The sequence below is a fragment of the Augochlora pura genome, chromosome 9 (genome assembly GCF_028453695.1).
Source record: "Augochlora pura isolate Apur16 chromosome 9, APUR_v2.2.1, whole genome shotgun sequence".
Taxonomy (NCBI): domain Eukaryota; kingdom Metazoa; phylum Arthropoda; class Insecta; order Hymenoptera; family Halictidae; genus Augochlora; species Augochlora pura.
Window position 1 is genome coordinate 4,839,255 of NC_135780.1, and position 21,192 is coordinate 4,860,446.

At 35.0% G+C, this 21,192-nt stretch overlaps 4 protein-coding genes, 1 long non-coding RNA gene and 1 pseudogene across 6 annotated transcripts in view; 1 reads left to right on the forward strand and 5 right to left on the reverse strand.

Annotated features, from left to right (window-relative positions):
- Positions 1-14,617, forward strand: part of LOC144475122 (uncharacterized) — a 49,334-nt gene extending 34,717 nt beyond the window's left edge. The window contains exons 2-5 of one of the 2 annotated variants that reach the window (XM_078190702.1): positions 9,164-9,426; positions 10,086-10,412; positions 11,044-11,676; positions 12,353-14,617. In XM_078190702.1, coding sequence (XP_078046828.1) covers positions 9,184-9,426; positions 10,086-10,412; positions 11,044-11,676; positions 12,353-12,583 — 1,434 coding nt within the window. In that variant the 5' untranslated portion in view covers positions 9,164-9,183 and the 3' untranslated portion in view covers positions 12,584-14,617. The remainder of the gene's footprint in view (positions 1-9,163; positions 9,427-10,085; positions 10,413-11,043; positions 11,677-12,352) is intronic. The other variant, XM_078190703.1, reaches the window with a different exon arrangement.
- LOC144474952 (uncharacterized) lies at positions 1,174-2,263 on the reverse strand. Its single transcript, XM_078190373.1, has 2 exons — positions 2,126-2,263; positions 1,174-1,713 (listed from the first exon to the last, which is right to left on the reverse strand). Exons 1-2 carry the CDS (start codon positions 2,217-2,219, stop codon positions 1,340-1,342), a joined length of 468 nt encoding a protein of 155 aa, XP_078046499.1. The 5' UTR covers positions 2,220-2,263; the 3' UTR covers positions 1,174-1,339.
- Positions 2,869-4,261, reverse strand: LOC144475114 (uncharacterized; annotated as a pseudogene).
- LOC144474822 (uncharacterized) lies at positions 4,395-5,727 on the reverse strand. The gene is made up of 2 exons (XM_078190147.1): positions 5,584-5,727; positions 4,395-4,964 (listed from the first exon to the last, which is right to left on the reverse strand). The coding sequence occupies exons 1-2, from the start codon at positions 5,669-5,671 to the stop codon at positions 4,537-4,539; spliced, it is 516 nt and encodes a 171-aa protein (XP_078046273.1). The 5' UTR covers positions 5,672-5,727; the 3' UTR covers positions 4,395-4,536.
- Positions 7,279-8,165, reverse strand: LOC144475006 (uncharacterized). Its single transcript, XM_078190495.1, has 2 exons — positions 8,031-8,165; positions 7,279-7,662 (listed from the first exon to the last, which is right to left on the reverse strand). Exons 1-2 carry the CDS (start codon positions 8,116-8,118, stop codon positions 7,433-7,435), a joined length of 318 nt encoding a protein of 105 aa, XP_078046621.1. The 5' UTR covers positions 8,119-8,165; the 3' UTR covers positions 7,279-7,432.
- A 9-nt stretch (positions 14,618-14,626) lies between the features above and the next one.
- LOC144475123 (uncharacterized) lies at positions 14,627-15,799 on the reverse strand. The gene is made up of 3 exons (XR_013494809.1): positions 15,670-15,799; positions 15,268-15,417; positions 14,627-14,891 (listed from the first exon to the last, which is right to left on the reverse strand). It is a non-coding gene; the product is annotated as an uncharacterized LOC144475123 (long non-coding RNA).
- Positions 15,800-21,192: the final 5,393 nt, after the last annotated feature.

Sequence of the window (21,192 nt, forward strand, 5' to 3'; positions counted from 1 at the left end):
TTTAACACTTTATCGACCGTAAAAATATTTGTTTCTATTTTGATTTTATTTATCTTATTAATCGCGAAAGGTATTTAATATTTAAAAATTTATATAATAATATTGAAGCTCGTAGTACAAGCTAACGCATTTATCATAATAATAGATACAAAATTAATGGTTATTATTGCAACCGATTCACAGGCTACCGATCGGGGGGAGAAAGCCGATTTATAGGTTAGAATTTTGTATTACCATCGGAGGAAGCAAGTTTTGTTATCCTCGTAAGCGATTAATGTATCCGTGCAATATGAACAACGTTGAAACATTGCAATGCGATCAATTATCGACAGAGACTGCAGCGGAAGGGTTTCCAATCAATCCCAGAATCTCTGAAATGGAATCTCTGAAAGGTTATGGCTCCGAGAATTCGACGAATGGTCAGAGTTAATCACGAAAAGAAATCGAAGGCCGTTCATTTAATAGAATTCGTCCCTTTTCACCTACTTTCGCGTAGAAAGCGACATCGAGAGCTCGGCATTCGTCGTCGCATCATGAACTTATTCGGATATTACCAAGAGCGAAGATACGTTTCAACGAATGAACTCAATTAACTTTGGCGAATGGAAGGTACACGCGGTCTAAGCCAATAGGAAGTCAATTCTCGAACTCTTCCAGTAATTGGACAATAATGCCAATCCAAACATTGTTCTGCAGATGGAACGATAATCGGCGGCTGCAGATTTGTCAGCGAGGCACGTACGGACAGTCTTGTCGTTTCTCGACGCACGACGATCCGATGGCACTTTAAAATCGCGTTTGATATCGCGCCGTAGATCGTGACCCGAATGATTTTTCTATTCTAGCTCGTCTTTTCCAAATATCACTTTTAAAGGTAGCCAGAAATCCTAATTCGCTGCGTTAGGATTTATCATGGATTTATTATTAGGATGCATTAATCGAACGAGGCGAAACAATTGTAGGGAATAAATTATATAAATTATATAAATTATATAAGTTATAGAAATTATATAAGTTATACAAATTGTACAGACTATACAAATTATACCAGTTACACAAATTACACAAATTACACATTATATATTATACATTATATAAATTTTATAAATTTTATAAAGAATTAATAACTACAAAGCGCAGACATCGGATACAAATGAAGCCAGAAACCAAAAATTGAAATAAACATCGTTTATTGAATTACAATAATCAGTAAGTCTCTTCTCTTTTATTAAAGTGAAAAGGGAAGCGCGAAAGATGTTGGAATAAAAATGTTGCGCGCAGTCGAGAAACGAATAATTGTGACGAAGTCGGACAGCCATTGGAGACGCGAGACGTTTCTCTATTTACAGACACAGGTGCCATCCTCGCATTGACCATTATTACCTTCCAAAAGGAAGCACTTGAAAGCGCAAGCTGTATCATTGAAACTGAACCAGGCCGTCGTGAAAGAAAGAACGTCGCAAGTAAATCTGCGTGACCGTACGAGATCATCATCGCCGTCGTCGGTGTCATCATTAGGGATGGATTCATCGTTGGACAGCGCCACGGCATTGGATGCGGCATTCGGTATGGGATCGGCATTGGATAAATCAACGACTTTGGCGAAAGCATTAGCTACAGCATTAGCAAAGGCTCCGGCATAGGCGTCAGCATAGGCGTCGGCATAGGCTGCAGGATCGGCACCAGGATCAGCTGCGCGTTTGTATAGACGCCCTGAAAAACAAAGAAGTTCCGTTTACTTCTCTTCTAAATACTTGAAAACAAAATAATCAATGGACTACCGATTTTATGCATTTCTGGCAAAACTGGACAAATGCTATAAATGCTATAGAAAGTATAAATGCTATAAAAAGTGTCAACGTATTATTTTTCATCGATTCGAACAATTGAACAAAGAATAAACTTGCCAGTTGTTTCCCTTTCTTCCAATTGTGGCAAACAATTTATATTTTCCATAAAGATTTAGTCGATCTTCTATTTCAACAATTTTCAAATAACGTCCAATTTACACATTAAATAACGTAAAATTATATTAAATAGTTTAATTTTATTATAATAATATTAAATAGTTAATATTATTTATGTAATAATTTTGTAAAGACAGTCGTTTAATAAAATTACTTACTCGTTCCGCGAGTTGATCCATCGCTTCCTGAAACGCTAGCCGCAGATGCGTAAGTAATGATAACAAAAATGCAAAGAACAACGTGAAACCTCATGTTCTGCGAAGTCAAACCGCGACTTGTCACTAAAAATGCTTCGAACTGTTTGAAAGCATTTGCGGCAACAACACTTGTTTATATGCATTCTTAACCACACCAGTGAAAATGTCGTGCGATTGTTATTATGCCATTTCCCACTTCTAGGCCATGCAGTTACCAGGAAAAGGAAGAACTTTGGCCAGCGATATTACAATTTACAGCTTTGCGTTGAAATTTCAGTGTCTTCTAGGAAATATACCTTAATAAAAATAAACAATTATATATCTGGATGGAGTGCACTTATTTAAAAAGAAAATAAAACTTTGCATTGCAATTGCACAGTTTTTTAAACAGAAGAGGAAAAGGTCATATTTTCCCGACTTTGTTGATTGCAAAACTGACGTTTAAACGATCGAAATATATTTAAATTTCCAATTTCGTATCGGCGAAAATTGTAAAGCCACTTAATCTATACAGAAGACATATTTTAGGTACAAATTAAGCAATAATCGGAAAATACAGTTGCATATTATTTATTGAATTAAGACACGAATACATGGTTCTATAGGAAAATTGAGAGAAATTTGTGCCAAGTCTTGAAATATAAAGTTAGAAAAATCATAAATTGTGATAAAATCACGTAGACGTCAGCGGTGAAACGTGTGTCTTACCAACAGACACAGTTGCCATTTCGGCGTCCACCACCCCTTCGTCTTTGAGCCCGGAATCTCCTAGTAAATCTACGTGACCGGTTGTAATCATCGTCAGCAAGTGCGACGCCGTTGGATTCGAGTTGACCAGCAGCATTGGATGCAGCATTTGCTATAGCATATGCTACAGCATATGGATCAGGTTCCGCTGCAGCATTACCAACAGCATTAGCATAGGCTCCAGGATAGCCTTCTGGATCGGCTGCGGGATACCCTTCTGGATCGGCCACAGGATAGCCTTCTGGATCGGCCCCAGGATAGCCTTCGGGATAAGCATCGCGCTCAGTTATACGCTCTGAAAACAAAGAATTTCAATGATGAGAATATAAAATTTTGCATTTATGCGATTATCATCCCTATTACACCATAGCGTATTGTATTCAATTATACAGTTTTCATTATTTCCTGGATGTATATACGATATAAAAATTGTACCACATTAATCCCTTGCTAAATATTGAATATTTTCAGCAAGCTAATAAACTATGGAAAGTAGGACAATAGATATAATGAATAATTTTTAAAAATAATAAAATTCTGTTAATTTAAAAAACAAGATTTATAAAACGTATAAAAAAATATTACTTTAATTACGGTTTAATAGAACCGCGTTCTATCATCGTATTATACAACTTCACGTTGTTTAATCTAGTTTGAAAAATATCCGTATACTTTTGATTATATGAATGTAAATGATGGGATACCGGAGCGAAATATATGAATAGAAAGAATCAAGATTTGGAATTGAAGGAACATCGCAACCAAAGAAAACTAAACCCGTAACAAAGACAATTTAATTTTCAGAAATTGTCACCTTGCTTTTAGAATTGTAACTTGGGGGAATAGTTGAAATTCGCCTAATTAAATGTGTTCAGACACGATACAAGTCGGATTAATTTCGACTATTCTCAGATTAACAAATAAGACATTCCTTTACTAGAAATACAATTTTATTGTTCCTTACGAAACAATTTTACAAGCATAGTAATGTAATTGAACGACTTACTCATTCGTACGTTGGCCCATCGTATTGCGGAATGCTTGCCGCTGATGCGGATGCGCAATGGCCAAGACGCAGACAGCCGAAAACTTCATCGTTAATGAAATTCTAATTGTCCTCGAGAATGCTTCGAGTAATTTGACAGCAAGTGATGTTTTCAGAGTAAAAACAGTCGTTTATATATACCTCAACAATTAGGGAAAATATGTTACGTTTTAATAAATATTGGACCCGGGCCACCAAGTTTCCGGGAAACTGGAGAATTTTGGCTTTTTATCATGGTCAGACGTGATACAGTGCGATTACAATTTAAAACTTTGCATTATAATTGCCGAGTTTCCTGGAAAGAAAGTCTTCGAAAGATCTTCGATTTAAAAGATCCAGCCGAATAAGCAGGGCAAAAGTGTTTCTAAAACAAAATTGAGCTTTTTACAGGTGTTGTATATGAATAAGAAACCAAAATATAATGAAGAAATCAAAAACTGAAGTGCACATCGTTTATTGGATTACAATATCAGTAAATTGTTTTTTTTTTTTATTCAAATGGAAAGAATATCAATGAAATACGCAGTCGAGTAAATGCGACAAAGTCGGGGACAGCCAGGTGTGGTGAAACGTGTTTGTCTTATCGACAGACACAGACGCCGTTTTGACATCTACCACCCTTTCGTCTTTGGAACAAGCATCTGACAGCGCAAGCTGCGTGATTGGCGCTGAACCAGGTCGTTTGGACGGAGAGAACGTCGCAGGTAAATCTACGTGGCCGCATCACATCGTCGTCGCCGTCGTCGTCGCCGTCGTCGTCGTCGTCGTCAGGTATTGCGAGCGGTTCAGCGCTGGGCAGTGCCATGGCATTGGCCTCGGCGCTCGGCAGAGAATCGGCATCGGGTAGACCGGCGGCTCTGGCTACAGCATTCGCTATAGCATCGGCATTGGATAGACCAGCGGCGTTGGCGAGAGCACTTGCTACAGCGTTAGCGTATGCCTCGGCATAGGCGTCGGCATAGGCTGCGGGGTCAGCGACAGGATCGGCAGAGCGTTTATATAGACGTCCTGAAAAACAAACGGTTTACTTCTCCGCCTGAATACTTCAAATGAGAGTAATCGATAGATTCTATCCATTTATTAACTTGGACGAATGCGATTTAAAATGGTAAATGATTCAAAGAATTTGAAAGTGTCAATGTATTATTTTCGATCCGTTGAAATAATTAAAGAAACAATGTTCTTGCTAGTTAGCTTCTATTCCTTCCAATTGATACAGATAACTTATATATTTATTTCAACAATTTTATATTTCTCCACGCCAAGCTAATGAAATAGAATTAATAACTAAAGGAAACATAATTTATATATTTTCTAGCTATCATTTACATTTTAATCTCAAAAAATAGTAGATACATAGCGCGACTTAACATAAACTTAACTTAAATATTTAAACAAAAATTTAAATTTCCTGCATCATTGTTCAAGATGCTCTACTGCTTTTGAACGCTATGAAATTTTAAAAGAAAATTATAATTAATAATACGATTGTTCGAATGTCAATCGTTAGGAGAACGTAACGAAATTCATTTATTCCGTGATGATACATTGTCGCCAGCACGAAGACATTTTTATTATTATTTATGAAACAATTTTGTAAATGTAGACATATTGTACGACTACTTACGCAATCCATACGTTGGCCCAACCTCCTGTGGAACACTTGCCGCGGATGCGTAGGCAACGATAATGCAAAGAACACCGAAGAACTTCATATTCTGTAACGTGAAAATGTCACTTGTCACTAAAAATGCCTTGGATTGCTTCGAGAACAAATGAAGCTTGCACAATGCAAGAACTTATTTATATAGATATGCATACTTAACCGCATCAGTGAAAATGCATTGTTTTGATTATTTCCCACTTCCGGACCGCGGCATTTCCTGGAAAAGGAAGAACTTCGGTCAGCGATATTGCAATATGCAGTTTTAATGGCTTTCAAGAGAGGGAGGTCCTAAAATCATTAAAATTTCATTAAAACCTTAAAAACCGTGATTTCGAATATTAGCTATGAAATGTACTTATTTGGAAAAACAATTTCACTAATCAGTCATCAATATATAAATGTTGGCATACAGTAAATATAAAAGTTCGTTCTCGTATCGAGATTATTATTAGCGACAAAGAATCTACCTAAAGCGTACGGTCTTAATTCAATTTATTTAACAAAATTTAATTTTCCGAAATTGTCAGCTTGACTTTATAATTGCAACTTCAATGAATTGATAAAATTCTTTGAATTAAAATAACATGATAAAAATCGGATTAATTTAAACTATTCCTGTATTAATTAATAATATAAGCATTCGTTTACTGTACATTAACATGTTTTCTTCGCTAAATAGGTATTTTTATTACATCCTATAAAACAATTACCTATATTGATCCATTGTAATGCGAAATTCGTACCGCAGATGCAGATGCGATGATATTTAATACCTGATCCACCAAACTTCTGGGAAACTGGAGGTTTTTTGGTATTTTGTCATGGTCAGAAGTGACGCGGCAAGATTGCGATTCAAATCTTCGCTTTATCATTGCAAAATTTTCTAAAAAGAATATCTAAAAATCTTCGATGTATACAATTCAATATTCTAATGATAAAATTAATCGTATTTCAGTAATTCTTCATTTTCCAGTTAGTCCAATCAAGTTTATAATAGCCAATAAAGTAAAGTACAGTGTAAGCTTTATTGTATTTGCGTTGATTGTGACAAAATGCTTGTTACATTGGAAAATTATCCGGTTAATAGGTCAATTGGGGTCTCATCAGGTACTTGTTTAATCTTATATAGGTTGTCCGATAGAAACATGCGGTTATACAACTAACACATTATTTGGTAACATTTGTTATACATAAATTGATACGCGTCACTTGAAAGTATCATCGTCAAAACATCGACTGCAACGTTTTCTATAAACAATTTTATTCTATAAACATTTTTCCAACAAAGGTCTTAAATTCGAGATAAAATTTTATTCCTGCAATTCAAGATTGATATTCATTTATCGGTTTTACATTTCAACAATAACACTTCCGTTTCAATTTCGATTTTTCAAGTCGAATTTAAGAAATTCGCTGTAAATACAGAATTAAAGTGAACACGGTTCTCTTGTCACGGTTCTTTTCTATTTTATAGCAGTTAAGTAATTCAATTAATAAAACTGAAAGTAGTGGGATAAAATTTATCACCAAAATTTATCACTTATTAAATCATATATGTGTATATATATTGTATAAAACAATATAATTCATTATTGTTACTATTTCATCTATATTATTAATTTGTATCGTGGAATAATGATATTGGAAGTAGTAGACTTAAGAAAATAAAATTTATTTTTATTTTAAGTAATGTTTGACTACATGTGATTTAATAGTTATGTACATTAGTACGTGCATATCACATATCCAGACGCTTATATATATATGTAAATACTTATATGTATGTACATGTCACATATTGTAGCTAATTCTAGAATCTGTAAGTAATTCTTGTAAGAAAAATGGCGGCTCCTCCTGCCGCGAACGTGACCCATCCACCTAATTTGCGCATCGCCCCATTACTGGTTATGTTGAAAATCTTGTCTACTGTGTGCGAGAACTCATCTAGGTTGACTATGCCTGGAGGTTTATCTTTGTCCACAAAATTAGCAGGTCCGTGAGCGTCGGCGGTAAAATTGGCAGCATGTTCTTGCGAATGACCTGAAAACAAAGTTCTCCGTTTACTTTTCCGCATATTACAACAATAATAATTGAATGCAATCCATCCAGTGTTTCAACGATCTTCAATCTTTCTATGCCATAAAAATTTAATAACGTCAATCGAATCGTTTCTTCTGATTATAAGAATAAAATGTGTCTTATAATTATAAAATAATATAGGAAAATAACAGGCATTGTTGTAATCCTACATTTTAACATTATTTCAATGGAAGATGTCAAACTATAGCTTTTCGTAATATTTATTTAATACCATTTTGCCAAAATCAATTGTTAATATGTTTTATTCACTGGAAAGGCATTGTTGTTTTTAAATTACGGTAAACATTTACGAGCAAAGGGCTACTTACTTTTCGTTACGTCAGAGATTGCATTGGATATGTAAACAGTGATAGAGAAGATGCAAACACTAAAGATGCAAACAGCGTAAAACCTCATGGTTAATAAAGTTTTGTTTGCCGCTGACAGTGCTTAGAATTTATTTGACAACGAATGACGCGCGCACGGTAAGGAAAGTTCTTTATATACCTAACCGGATGCGGATATTTCGCTGTTTTATCGTGGTTAGACGTAACGCGGCGATATAACCGTTGAAAACCTTAAGTTATATTCAACATTAATATATAATATATATAAAAATATTATTTCCGAACCAATATTCTATTAATCAATTAATCGTATCTCAGTAATGTCCTATTTTCCTCTTAATAAAATAAACTTGCACTTTATTTCTGTTGCATTGCTTAGGAAGATTTGTTATAAATAAACTGACACATGTAACTTGAAATTGTTAACACAAACCTCGTCGAACGCGGATCGTTCTATTCGCAATTTCATTCGATGGCCCTTCTCTCAATAAAGGTCGCAAGCTTTAAGATAAATTATTACTGTTATTGTAAATCGATATTCAATTATCGAATTTACATTTTGACAATTACACGTTCATTTAAGTATCGATGTTCGAGTCGAATTCCAGAAGTTAAATGTAAACGCGGATTCGATCTGCACGTTGTTCTGTCGCGACACAAATGAACCGGAACAAATAAGATCAGAAATTGGAATTCCGTACATTCTGGCGAGATTGCGTTACAAATGCCCGCGCCAAACGTATACCATCAATCAACGCAGAATCGTTTTCAGCAACTTACCCATTGATACCAAGCGAATGTTTATGGCACGCGATACATTATTTATTTAACACATTTGTATTTTAAACTTCTCGAGATTTCGCAGACACCCATGGGGAACAATTGAACAAACTTCTTCATTCAAGCACACGCTATAACAAGTGTTTTTATAATATTACTGAACTTAATAATATTAACGATTATTAATGACAATAATATGCGTTAACAACATTGCGTTTCTAGCGTTAACTTTCACGTAAACACGGGAGGAATAATTTGCTGTACGAAATTTGCGCGACGAATCTATCGAGATAACCTGATTGCTGTTATCTTAATAATTGCGTTTCCGTCCGCAGGATACAGTTTTTGAGGCGAAATGAGGCGACAATCAAACAGCGCTTGCCTAAGCGCAGGAAGCAGCATTGGTGAACCGCAAATCATTGTGGAGGAAAGCGCCCAAGGTGACGAGGAGGATGATCGGCACAGGAACGAATCGCCGCCGCGATCTCTAGATCCAGATTTGCCATCGTTGAATCCAGATCTGTTATATCCATGGAGGGAAACCAGAAAGCACTCTTTGCCGACGCCGCAATGCACTTCCGGGATAACCGCATCCCAGGTACTGTCTAATCTTTTCCTCGCTACATTTACATCAACCGATAATACACAATCAAAATGAACGCGCGAACTTAGTAACTGATTTATAGGTCGACGCGAATCCGTCAAATACCGAATTCTGTGTTAAAATTTCATTAAATATATTACAGTAGACTCTAGCATTACCAAATTTACCAAAAAAGATTAGTTCTATGATTAGACGATAGTTCTATGACTAATGTAGAACAAATTTACGAAATCAACAATTTGTCTTTTCTCAATAAGCGAGAGCGATGGATGTAACAGCAACAAATCGTCGTGAAATAAAATAAAATATAAAAACGCTACGAACTTATTCCCAAACACGATATAACGATTGAACATAGAACCATCGAGATCGCTACTAAAATCTGTTCGTGCTTCTTAACCCTTTGCACTCGAAGCCATATTAATTGTAAACCTGAAATAATTTTTATTATTAATAAATTTTATTATTAACTCTTGTTATTCGTACCAACAGTTTCATGCTCAACAATTTTTCTAAAACGAAAACTTCGTTGGTATAAACATTTTAGAAGGTGACGGAATAATTTAAGCGGTGCCTCAGAGTCGAGTGCAAAGGGTTAAAGTTACAATTGCCGATACAAATGGGCTTCATCAATTATTAATTCGTACGAACAGGTGAGGCGATTGAGCGAGCGCGGCGGCGAAGGATCAGGACTATCGCCGAGGGAAGCCGCCTTCCTGTCAACTCTATCTCAAGCTCCAGTTCCGCAGGCAGGCGGCAGAAGGCATTCCGTCGTAACAATCTCTAAATTGCCGACGACTCCATTTGGACGTAATCGCCGGGAATCTATCGCCGCTTTGCCTCTAGGAGGAGCTACCAGAATATTACCCAGCCGCCGCGACTCGAAATCTGGTTTGTCCGGCCCGCCGAGCAACAGCGGCAGCACTCATAATCTTCAGCTGGACATCATGGACAATATTACGGAAATTAAACTGAGAAAGGTGAGAACTGTGCACGATTGCGTTGCAATTAACGGATCTCTGGGTCGGCGGGATTCGCCACCGCGAGAATAATCCGGTGTCGATGGTACAGGTTCTTACATTTCTCTTGAACAGGCATCGAGGAGAAAAACTGGTTTGTTTATCGGTCCGTGAAACAATTGGAAAATCACACGTTATTTTCCCCAATTATTTTCGTTTCATTTGCGAACCATTGAAGCATTCTCTTCGGATTGGCGATAATTGCCAATTTTTAATGTCGATCTGGAAATGTTCTAGCTCGGCTGAAAATAAATTGATATGTAATAACATGCGCAACGAACGAATTGAAAGAGTTATTTATAAAATACGATACGGAATAATCCGTTTATTATTTTTGCTCGAATCGTTCTTTACTTTCCTATAATTAATTATCCCTCTTATCGAATGGTTGAAGATCTATGTTGAAGAAATATTTGCTTAAAAAGAAATAAGAGACACCTGATGTACGAAATATTTTAAATTATCCTGAAAAATGTCAAATTACTAGATAAGACATCTTTCTCTAAAGACAGCAATGCAAGTCTCAACGAAAAAAAACTTAACTATGTGAAACAATGGAAAGCCCAATATGAAAGTAAACAATTGTTTTCAGGTTCGCTGTAAAATGTACAAAACGTCGACGGAGCAGGTGTGCGAATTTCAGCCGTTGGAAGGCAACAGTTCCTCTCAGCGGTACACGCAATACCAGAAAACTTCGCCGCTGCAAAGACGGAACTCAGAAATGCCACGAACCATGGGCGCTTCCGGTTCCGGAACAGCCGGCATCGTCTGTTCGAACACCGATCTGATATCGATCTTGAGCTCGTTGGCAACATCGGCGACCGAGATCAATCGGTGCGGCGAGGAAGCGTCGAGCTTGCGGGAGGAGAGCAAGTCGAGTTGGTCCGGGAAGACGACCGAGCAGAAGCGAAATCGACTGAAAAGCTTCCGCTCGAACAGCTTCGACGTGTCCATTCTTCACGAGGCCAAGGAGAAGCTGGCCGACACCTCGAAAGCGGCCGCCACCACCATCATGGCGCCCTCGAATTGGTTCACTAAGAGGCATCAGCCAATGTCGAAAAAACAGAAACCGGAGAGCCTTATCACGGCCAGTTTGAACTTCAAGCTCGATAAATCGAAGGTTGTGAAAGCGGTGAAGGAAACGCTCGGGAAAAGCCTGCCGCTGGGGGATATCAGACACAAAGTTGTCTGGGATGACACCAGCGGTACTAAAGTAGATGCTCAGGTTGGTAAACAGCTTTGTTCCTCACTCGATATACTGAACGATAAATCGCGATTAAAATACGGATTCTATGGGATCATGCGCGGCGCGTACAGCCATGAACAAATATATTTGTGGACACTTTATTTATGGGACCAACTTTTTTCAAATTCCACCAAACGAATTGTATTTTTTGAGAAGGGCTAGCTTATTGAATAATATGACAAAGAATTTTTGCGGAAAAAAAGCAATTGAACGAAATTATAAAAAGAAATTTAAAAGATCACATTATTATTGTTATCTGAACGAAAAGATAACTGTGTTAACTGTAAAAATCGAAGCATGACCTGCAAAGTCATGAACTTGATTTGAGAAAAGTTAAATAAAAAATTGAAATTAATTCATCCTTTTTTCAAATTAAATTCACTTATTTGTGTTGTAATGAAATATATACTACAATAATTTTAAAAACAGATTGAAACTTGTATTACTTTATACATAAATATATAAGTCCATATTAAATTCGATAATTAAATAAAGAACGGTCAATTGAGATTTGTGGAAGGTTTAATTTTACTTGTAAAAGAATTGTATACTTTAGACTTAAATTTCAAATAAATACAATCTTATTATAAAAAGTCGGATACACTATTAGTACAAATAATAATTTTGGCATAGAATTAGTAATGGCTTAAAATAGAAAGTTGGTTTTCAGGTGTTAGGCACCGCCATCGAGAAGATACTGACCGCCCAAAAAGGAAATGACAGCGAAGCATCCGGATCATCATCTGGGAAACCGTCGGTATCGCCGAACAAACAGAAAACCAGCAAAGTGACCAGTTGGTTCTCCGGCAATGCAAAGGAGCAAGAGCAAACCGAGTCCTGCGAGCAATCAATCTGTTCGTCCCTAAAAGATCTCTTCGTTAAGTAATCCGCAACTACATTTCTTAATAATTTATTCAAAGACTAACACGACCTAATTACTAATCTATTCAACCATTAATCCTAATTTATCGTATTGTAAATAATTATTTTATCCGCAGAAGGTTAAATGAGAACTCATATCAGTTACGTATATAATAATTATCAGTCTGAATTTGTTCATTACAGTCTACAGGGTAACTCAAAAGTAAGGTCTAATGAACGTGGGTCCTAATAATGATTTGTCATGTCTTTACGGGTTTTCGAATTCATGATCATGTGTATTGTCATCGTTTAAAAAAGGAAAAACTTGATCGATCAACCAGAGAAAGAAAAAAAAATATTATACGTATTTCGTGTGTGTTTTTTCGTGGAAATAGAATCCAAAGTTCAAAGAAAATTTCAAATTTGTGATCCAAGTACTCGTTTTCTCTCTGACACGTACTATTTGGTAAGTGGCAAATGTAAAATCAGAGTTAAATAAGTGCGAAAGAAAAGATTAAATGGCAGCCAGAAAATTTACCTATTTCATCAGGTCATTTCATGGATGGCATATTATTTCAAATCAATAAAAACATCGCACAAAGAAACAATAAATTTTCGCCGCTGTAAATAAATTTACCGGCAACATGACTATTAGTTTTAACCATCATGAAACGTATCAAGTAACACAATATTTTTGGTTCTTTAATAATTCTTCGCAGATCTTTTGAATCCCTAATACTCCATTTTTAATTATATTAGCCATTTTCAGACAATAATGTTGTGCATATATCCTGCAAAAATCTGAACAATAACAAATTTTTATAGTAACAATGATATGCTGAATTTCAACTCCATTATTATGTTTTTCTATTTTTTCAACACTTATAAACAATAATAAATTATTAAGTGCAGTACACCCAATGCTGAAATAACAAATGCAAATGTTCAAATTTATTAATACAGACAGCAAAATCTGAACGTTTTGAATAGTCGTAATTATCATTTTTTTAATAACAATTAATTTTAATAGCATCAAACGGGTGACCTGATGAATATAGACAGTCAATGGGTGTAGCTTTTAATACATAAATGTATTGTCACATAAATAAATGTTGTTACACGCGAAATGCCGTTTTTCATATGACCTAAAGAGATACATAATATTTTAAAATCTTGTCTCAACAATTGATTTTTTAAGACAACTGATCTTTCGTCAGTTTAATATAAAATGGTACAATGGAACGAGAGTAAGTATTTATATTTCCTGTTACAAATTTTGCAGTCGGCATTTCAGTGTGTAACAACGTATGAAACTTTGAACCTGAAGTTTCGAAGTATAATTAAACGATGTCGTACAATAAATGTTGTATGGTGTTCTGTGAAACAAAATCTCTTTTTTATGAAGAAATAAAATTCAAAATGGAAATATTATCATTGTTGAAAAGACTAAAAGTAATCGTAATGACAATTTAACGACAATCCGTCAAAATTAGATCAGTCAGTATGATGGTTTTTATCATACTTCGATATTCATAAAAATGAAATACTCGACGTTGATAATATCATTGTTGTATCAAAAGAATACTCAACGTTACTAGAACAAATATTATACGTGTATTTATTTGCCTTTGCTGGACAAAGGCTCGTCAAAATAATTGTAATATATTATATGAATGCATATATACAGATATTGTGTGTATAAGAATTGACGTATACTTTTAATAATGATGCGCTAACTTAATTTGTATAGTTGAATTAGAGAAAAAAAAACTGTCGTGTAGATCGTCAGAATGTAAGTAATGTTTATTTTTCCTCAAGATATCCTTAAAATATTCTACAAAATGAACAAGTGCAAATAATTATGGCAATTTTATGGATATACGACATGTTGAAAAGAAAAATGGACATACTAAATATACATGTTTCATTAAAAATTACTGTTACCCTATGCGTGTTGTCATTTATACAATATAACATTGATGAAGAAAGATCATTTCTACGTCTATGGAATGATGCTGAAATAAATAATCAATTGAGAACAATCAAAGGTCATAATAAATCGTAAGATATGAAATAAATTTTTATTTTTGAATTTGGTATAAGAAAATATTTTAGCAATTAGTTACACTAAATTGCATAATCATATTAAATACATAACTTATTATTTAAAATCATTCAAAATCATAATTTTGCTGTACACCATACGTAAATATCTATACAATACCTACAGCTATGCTTACAACTATCGTGACATTTCTTTATAATTTTGTTGAGTTACCAATATGAATTTTGTGAGCCATTCACCATTGCAATTAATGCTCTTGTGTGAAGCCCTGTCAAAAATTTTATAATCACTGTATTATACTATACTATAGTAATACAGTAATAAATATTATTACTGTATTACTATATTATACTATATTAAATTACATATTTAATCCTTTGTGATCCAATCTCTGCATATTAAAAACTTGCTCAAGACTTAAGAATCATAGGTGTTTCAGTTTCAACTTCAACTAAATTTATAGAAATAAATGTATATAATTCTTCAAACATAAGATTCATATTTTATGCACATACTATGAGAAATAAAACAGACAAGAGATAATATTGAACCACAAAGGGTTAAACCTTGTATAAAGTAGGCAACAAAAATAAAGATTTCAATAAAATACTTCCAACAGTTTGTAGAAATAAATTCAAACATACCTGGGTAAACCTGCTGCTATAAATGTAGCCCAACTTTCAACAGAATCTAGGTAAGTAAACAGAAGTTTCTATACAGCATTTGTATTTGCCATATTTCTATATAGAAATACTGCTTTTTTGTAAGTAACTGTATCCAGTATTTTACATCATCTGGAATTAAAAATTAGATACATTCAATTAAGTGTTTTTAAAATGATAATAAGACAATTTTTAAATGGGGAAATATTGTTCTTTTACATTAGTAGTGCAAAATACGATAATATAATTGTAATCCAAGATTTCAAGATACAAAAACACCACCACCAAGTACTGACATTATTTATTATGAAAGGAATGGATAAAAATGTTGACAAATATCTTTTATTTCATTATTTAAAACTCCATCCAAAATATAATACGTACCACGATAATTGAAAATTGCTTCATAAAGCTTAGCAACGGCACTTTTAACGTCACTCTTAATTAGGTAAAAGTATGCTGTTTAATTTGCAACATCAATGTGGTTAAGTTAAAGTCTCCGCGTATCATACCCAGCGCTTCAGTGGCCAGAAAGCTAGTTACAACCTGCGGTTGGATTTGAATGCATTGGAGAAATAATGTTTTAGTAATTTTTCTGTTTCAGTGTTGGCGAAGGAGTGAAGTATTGTTTCACAAGCATTGTTTGATTCTTCGTGCCTTCCAGCTGGATATAAAAAATTGTTAAAGATGTTAGTTGTGAAATATTATTCTTAGAAAGTTCGCGACAGTAGATAAATCAGATTACACAATCAACGAAAAAAAAAATGAAGTATCGTAACCTTTGTATAAAGACAAAGCTAATTGGCATTGTGAATTATAATTAGTTCCCCTAATAACCTGGAATAATTTTATAGCGTCTGAATACTTCTTGAGTTGCAATAAAACACGACCTAAGTTTAAGCACACCGCATCCTTTTCCGCGGTAACGTTTGTTTGTACAGCTGCAGCAAATCGTTCAGCAGATGATTTATAGAGCTTCTGCCTCTCTACGAATAATCCATACGTATTTAGAGCATACCAATCTTCAGGGTAATATTCTAATAGTTAACAGTTAATAATGCAATCGAATTTTGTTTCTCATTATCTTATTTAAAAACAAAAACGTAACAGCATTGTCCTGGAACAAGAATTTGTCAAAACATTTCCAGGAAACGGATTTATCTCAAAGTACATTGAACAGCGCAAATACGCTGGATGCAACAGATTTCATTTATTTGAAAATTAAAGCTCCGTTATAATTAGAATTTCACAACGCCTGTTTCAGATTGCGCGCCAACCGAATGAATGAGCGAGAAGAGTGCCGCCACAAAGCAAAGTAAGCAAACTAGGCTTCCTATTCATGTACACAACCACGCATAGAATCTGATGGGTATTGTATTCTTATTTCTCTTAATATCTCATTCTCTTACTACAATCCTTGCTCGAGGCTGTATATGCGATAAAATGATAGGGACGTGCAAGCTTGTTTAGGATGTACGAAAAGTGTGTAGAAGTAAGAGCCATTCCTATACTCTTGCACATCTCTAGGCCGACAGCTTGATCCGTTAGTGGGTGAATCGTCAACCAATCAGAGCAAAGAAAATTTCTATGTCGACCCTCCCGGAGAGATCAAGCTGCGACTTGAAGGTATCCATTATAAATGTACGTTACTATTGGTGTATTTAAGGGGAACTTTGTGTGATTCGGATGTGCCCATAGAGCGCTGAACGCTCTGCTCGTTAAAGATTTGAACGGTGCACAAAATTATGATAAGTTTTGTTAGATGAACTTTATTCTAGGGCTCTAAGATGTGAACTCATTTCTGAGTAGAATTACTAAGTAAAATATATTTGTTCTTCGCGGGATCTTGAATAGGAAAAATGGAGTCCTTCAGCTGGATGCTGATTCGTCGAATGTCCTGACTTCCGGTCACAGCTCGATGAAATTTGATTTTGGTGGTGCTTCGACGGCGCGCGCATAATAAACCACCGAAACGAGGTTTGTGGAAGTGTTACGCGCGAACAAGGTTGAGGACTGAGAGTAAGATTCGAGAAATCAGTTTCAATGTACGATTTTACGACAATCTCAAGTAGTAGCTATATTCGCATTAGACCTCAGTGAACCCCCTCTTTCCGGATTACGTTGTTCCAGTTTGCGTCGCGTTGGTAAAATAGTTTAGGACTCGTTCCACATCGGGCGCGAAAATCGAAACAACTGAGAAGTCACAAAGGAAAATGTAAGTTACTTTAAATTATATTGATGACCTTACATGAATATTAGATTCATTTTTTATCGTTTCCAGCATTTTTTGATTGCTTTGCCTGAGAACTATTTGCTATAACTATAACTGAAAGCTATTTGAATTTTTCACCAATGGAAAAAAGCCATTAACCTAAACTGCGGCTTTGAAATTAATTATGCTAACTAGAATCTCGTTGATGTTCATTGAAATTTTCCCTAGAAAATTCTTGCTCTTTTGGAGACTTAGGGAGTGGTCACTTTTCCAAGACGAAAACATGAATCTAGCGAGTCCCAAAATGATATCACAGAGGGCGGTGCGATACTTCGAAAAGTTGCTCGAGTTGTTGTCATTCAGCGTCGCATCGTTAGGCGTCGCATCAGGCATCTCATTAAGCGTCAACCGCCGAACGCTCCAAGTCGGCGGGATGTTCAAACCTTTGCATTCCGATATCACCATCTACGGAGTCCAAGAGAAGCTAAGATTAGAGAAGCTAAATGATTCCAAAAACTTAGGAGAACGTAAGAATATTTTTAAATTACACTTAATCGTTTTTATCACGAATGCATAAAATCTGGGATCTATAACAAACTAAAGTTCGTGCTTAATAAAAAAATAGTCAAGTTACTCTAGAAAAATATTAAATACAAAAGTTCCTCGATCTCGAAGAGGAAATATAACTGTTTATTTATATGTTTTATTGACTGACTGAAGACATTTTTTAGTCATATTTTATCCTACAAGAATATTTAATGTAATGCAAAAATTTATTTACCTTCGAAATCTTTTTATTTTTTTATGATTGTACACTGACAAGTCTATAAGTTCTAATACATATAAAATCACTGTGTTCATGCTTTGAGGATGTAAACGAGTACTGCGACACATTATGTAATAAAAAAGCCACGCAAAGAAGTGCAACTGTTATTGATTTATCAGTCTTGAGTCATAGTAAAAAAAGTAAAGAAGCCATACAAGTAAACAAATTTTTTATTTCACTAAATATCCTTATAAGATGAAATCTAATTAAAAAATGGTCCGCGGAAAAGATCATTCTGTTTTCGCGCGAAATAAAAATATATATACACGGAAATATAGATTTTCTTTTAGGAAAACAAAGTTGGTCTCCAAAAATAGCCTTTGTATTAATAATGAGGTAACTTTTGTGTTCAACGTTTCTCCTGAAAATGTGTTGTTTACTAGATTATTTGGATTTAAAGTTATCAAACGATCGCCTCGTATGTACATACATGCGTATGCTTATATACATGTGTATGCATACATAAAATTAGTGCATCTACGTACTAGCTTTTCTTGACGCTTGTGTCGCGCAGAGTATGTGTAAAGGATATCCTCTCCGTCTATCCAATCATATGACATACGAGTAGGAGATGCAAGTAGGACTTTCCTCCAAAGGATAATAACGAACAATTTTTACCAAGGCTCGGTGCAAGTCCGCTCATGATGATTCCTTTAACACATCTGGCAGCCAGACTCGTCCAGACCGATACCGTCATGCCGACGGGTATCCTTGGCTCGTGACAACTCCGACTATCTCAGGTATACGTAGTACATACCTGGTAGCTGGCCTCGCGCGACCAAAGGTTTTTCTGCTAGGCGTTTTCACGTCCGACATGTTTCCCGCTGACATTTGTTCGTCTTTGTTGAACAAGACATGTTGTCCTTTAATAAGCCCTTCGAAATCATCGAAGAGATACATTCGCTATACCGTCAGCTGAGAGTAGACAATATTCATTACCAATACTCATAATGGTAAATAGTCTAGACCTGCGGGGTATACAGGGTAATTCAAAACTCATTTGTAATCGAGAAATGAAGGACCCCGAGGATAGTTGAAATAACTTTTTTCTTAGGACAAATGTGATCGACAGTTTTGTTTACGAGTTATTAATGAAAAACAGTGATAAATAAGAAGTAAGATCGCGCGATGCAGCCGAGCCCATCGGTCACGGTTATTTAATTTAAATACGATAGGTTTATGTTATGAACATGGCACTGAAATAATCTTGAAAACACTCGCGCATTAAAAAGGTAGTCGTGCTCTCTACTCGAAATACAAAAAGACATGTATCCGATTCTTTTTAAATCACGTGTCTATGATATTTTTATGCAACCTAAATAAATCGCGATGTCAGCGTAACAGTAGATCAACAATTAGTCGGATTTAGATGTGATAGTCCTTTCAAACAGTATATTTCGAGCAAATCATCAACATTTCGTTCAAAAATATGGACCCTATGCGATAGTATTACGCGTTGTGTCCTGAAATGCCAGATTTATACAGAGAAAGTACATGCAGCAGTTCCTGATAGCAATCAAGGAATGCGAGCGGACTTAGATTTAACTTCTGATTTTAAAGAACAAACTATTACGCATCGACAGCAAGAAAATCTATAAATAAGCTTGTGAAAAATATTTGTATGAATATGTGGGCGTTGTAAAAAACAAACTAACAATAATCGTTTGGTGAGCGGTTGTTTACCAGACGATACACGTTTCAAAGAAATTTCATTTGACGCACTAAAAATATATTTTGATTTTTCAGACAATCTTTATTTTAAACAAATTCCCCTCCGTAATAAAAAATTAGTAATTTAATAACGTTTTAATGAAATGAAAAATGGTGTTTTTGACCATAATTCTGTGCCCTTCCAGGAGCTCGGTTCATATTCTCATACCTGTCCATATCTCCATGTGTGTGTTTCATTCACGCTTTTGCAATTGTTTTAATTAAAAATGGAATTCGTTCGATTCAGTTTGGACACGAAAACACGAACGTGTTCTAAAATCTGACCCTATTACAGGATTCATATTAAAAATATAAAAATATGTATCGTTAGTGTTTTTTTATAGTGATCTAAATTGAAATATCTGATTTAATCCAATAATCTCTTCCTTGAGTTTCTTTAAACTTTGGTACAAATTAAAACCATTTCTATCTTTTCTGCATTACTTTACAATATCACTGTATAGAAATACTTTTTTATGGAAAAAATGGTTGTCAATGTAATTTAAGTAGCAGATCTTGGTGGACCACCCTGTACACTCTCGTATAATATCTTTCTACATGTATAAACAGCTGCGTTGCACCGTGGTAAATACGGAGCGATCGCTGGTGTTGAGAATCACTAGGAATGTCACATCAAGCGTAATATTTTATTCTGTCAATTGAACAAAAATTTGTGTTTCCACTTGTTTTCACAGTTTCCGACGAAAGAAGTACTTTATCGCTTTATGGAGTGCTATTTTGTTCTACTTCTAATCTTCAGAATAGATGTTAAACGGTTACCCAGTCTTCTGAAACACTGTTTAATCTCTATGTGTACAACTATAATTTCCACAGTATATAAATATATTTTATTTCTAAGTTTTCTTTGAAAATATTTGGAAAAATTGAGGGTGCGCGGGTGATGGACAAAAAGGACTTTTCAAATCGCGTGCGATGCATTTCTATGAAGTTCGTGAATATTTATCGAAAAGTAAAAAGAAAGTCTTTTAACATTAACGTCTTTTGTTGAGCTATCTTTCTTGCGCAATGAAATAGTAAAAATAGAAACGACTTTAAATAAAGAAAACTGGTATTGAAATTTTTGGGGTATTGAAGAAATTTTTATGGTATTTGAAAAAATATTTATTATGAAATGCCGCCTTAATCGTGATTCCTTCTT

Bases quoted from the DNA above. Each gene is read 5' to 3' on its own strand.
- LOC144474952 (XM_078190373.1), bottom strand. From the start codon at position 2,219: ATGAGGTTTCACGTTGTTCTTTGCATTTTTGTTATCATTACTTACGCA. The intron at 1,714-2,125 runs GTAAGTAATTTT...TTTGTTTTTCAG, and splicing joins TGGATCAACTCGCGGAACGA to GGCGTCTATACAAACGCGCA.
- LOC144474822 (XM_078190147.1), bottom strand. From the start codon at position 5,671: ATGAAGTTCTTCGGTGTTCTTTGCATTATCGTTGCCTACGCATCCGCG. The intron at 4,965-5,583 runs GTAAGTAGTCGT...TTTGTTTTTCAG, and splicing joins TGGGCCAACGTATGGATTGC to GACGTCTATATAAACGCTCT.
- LOC144475006 (XM_078190495.1), bottom strand. From the start codon at position 8,118: ATGAGGTTTTACGCTGTTTGCATCTTTAGTGTTTGCATCTTCTCTATC. The intron at 7,663-8,030 runs GTAAGTAGCCCT...CTTTGTTTTCAG, and splicing joins AATCTCTGACGTAACGAAAA to GTCATTCGCAAGAACATGCT.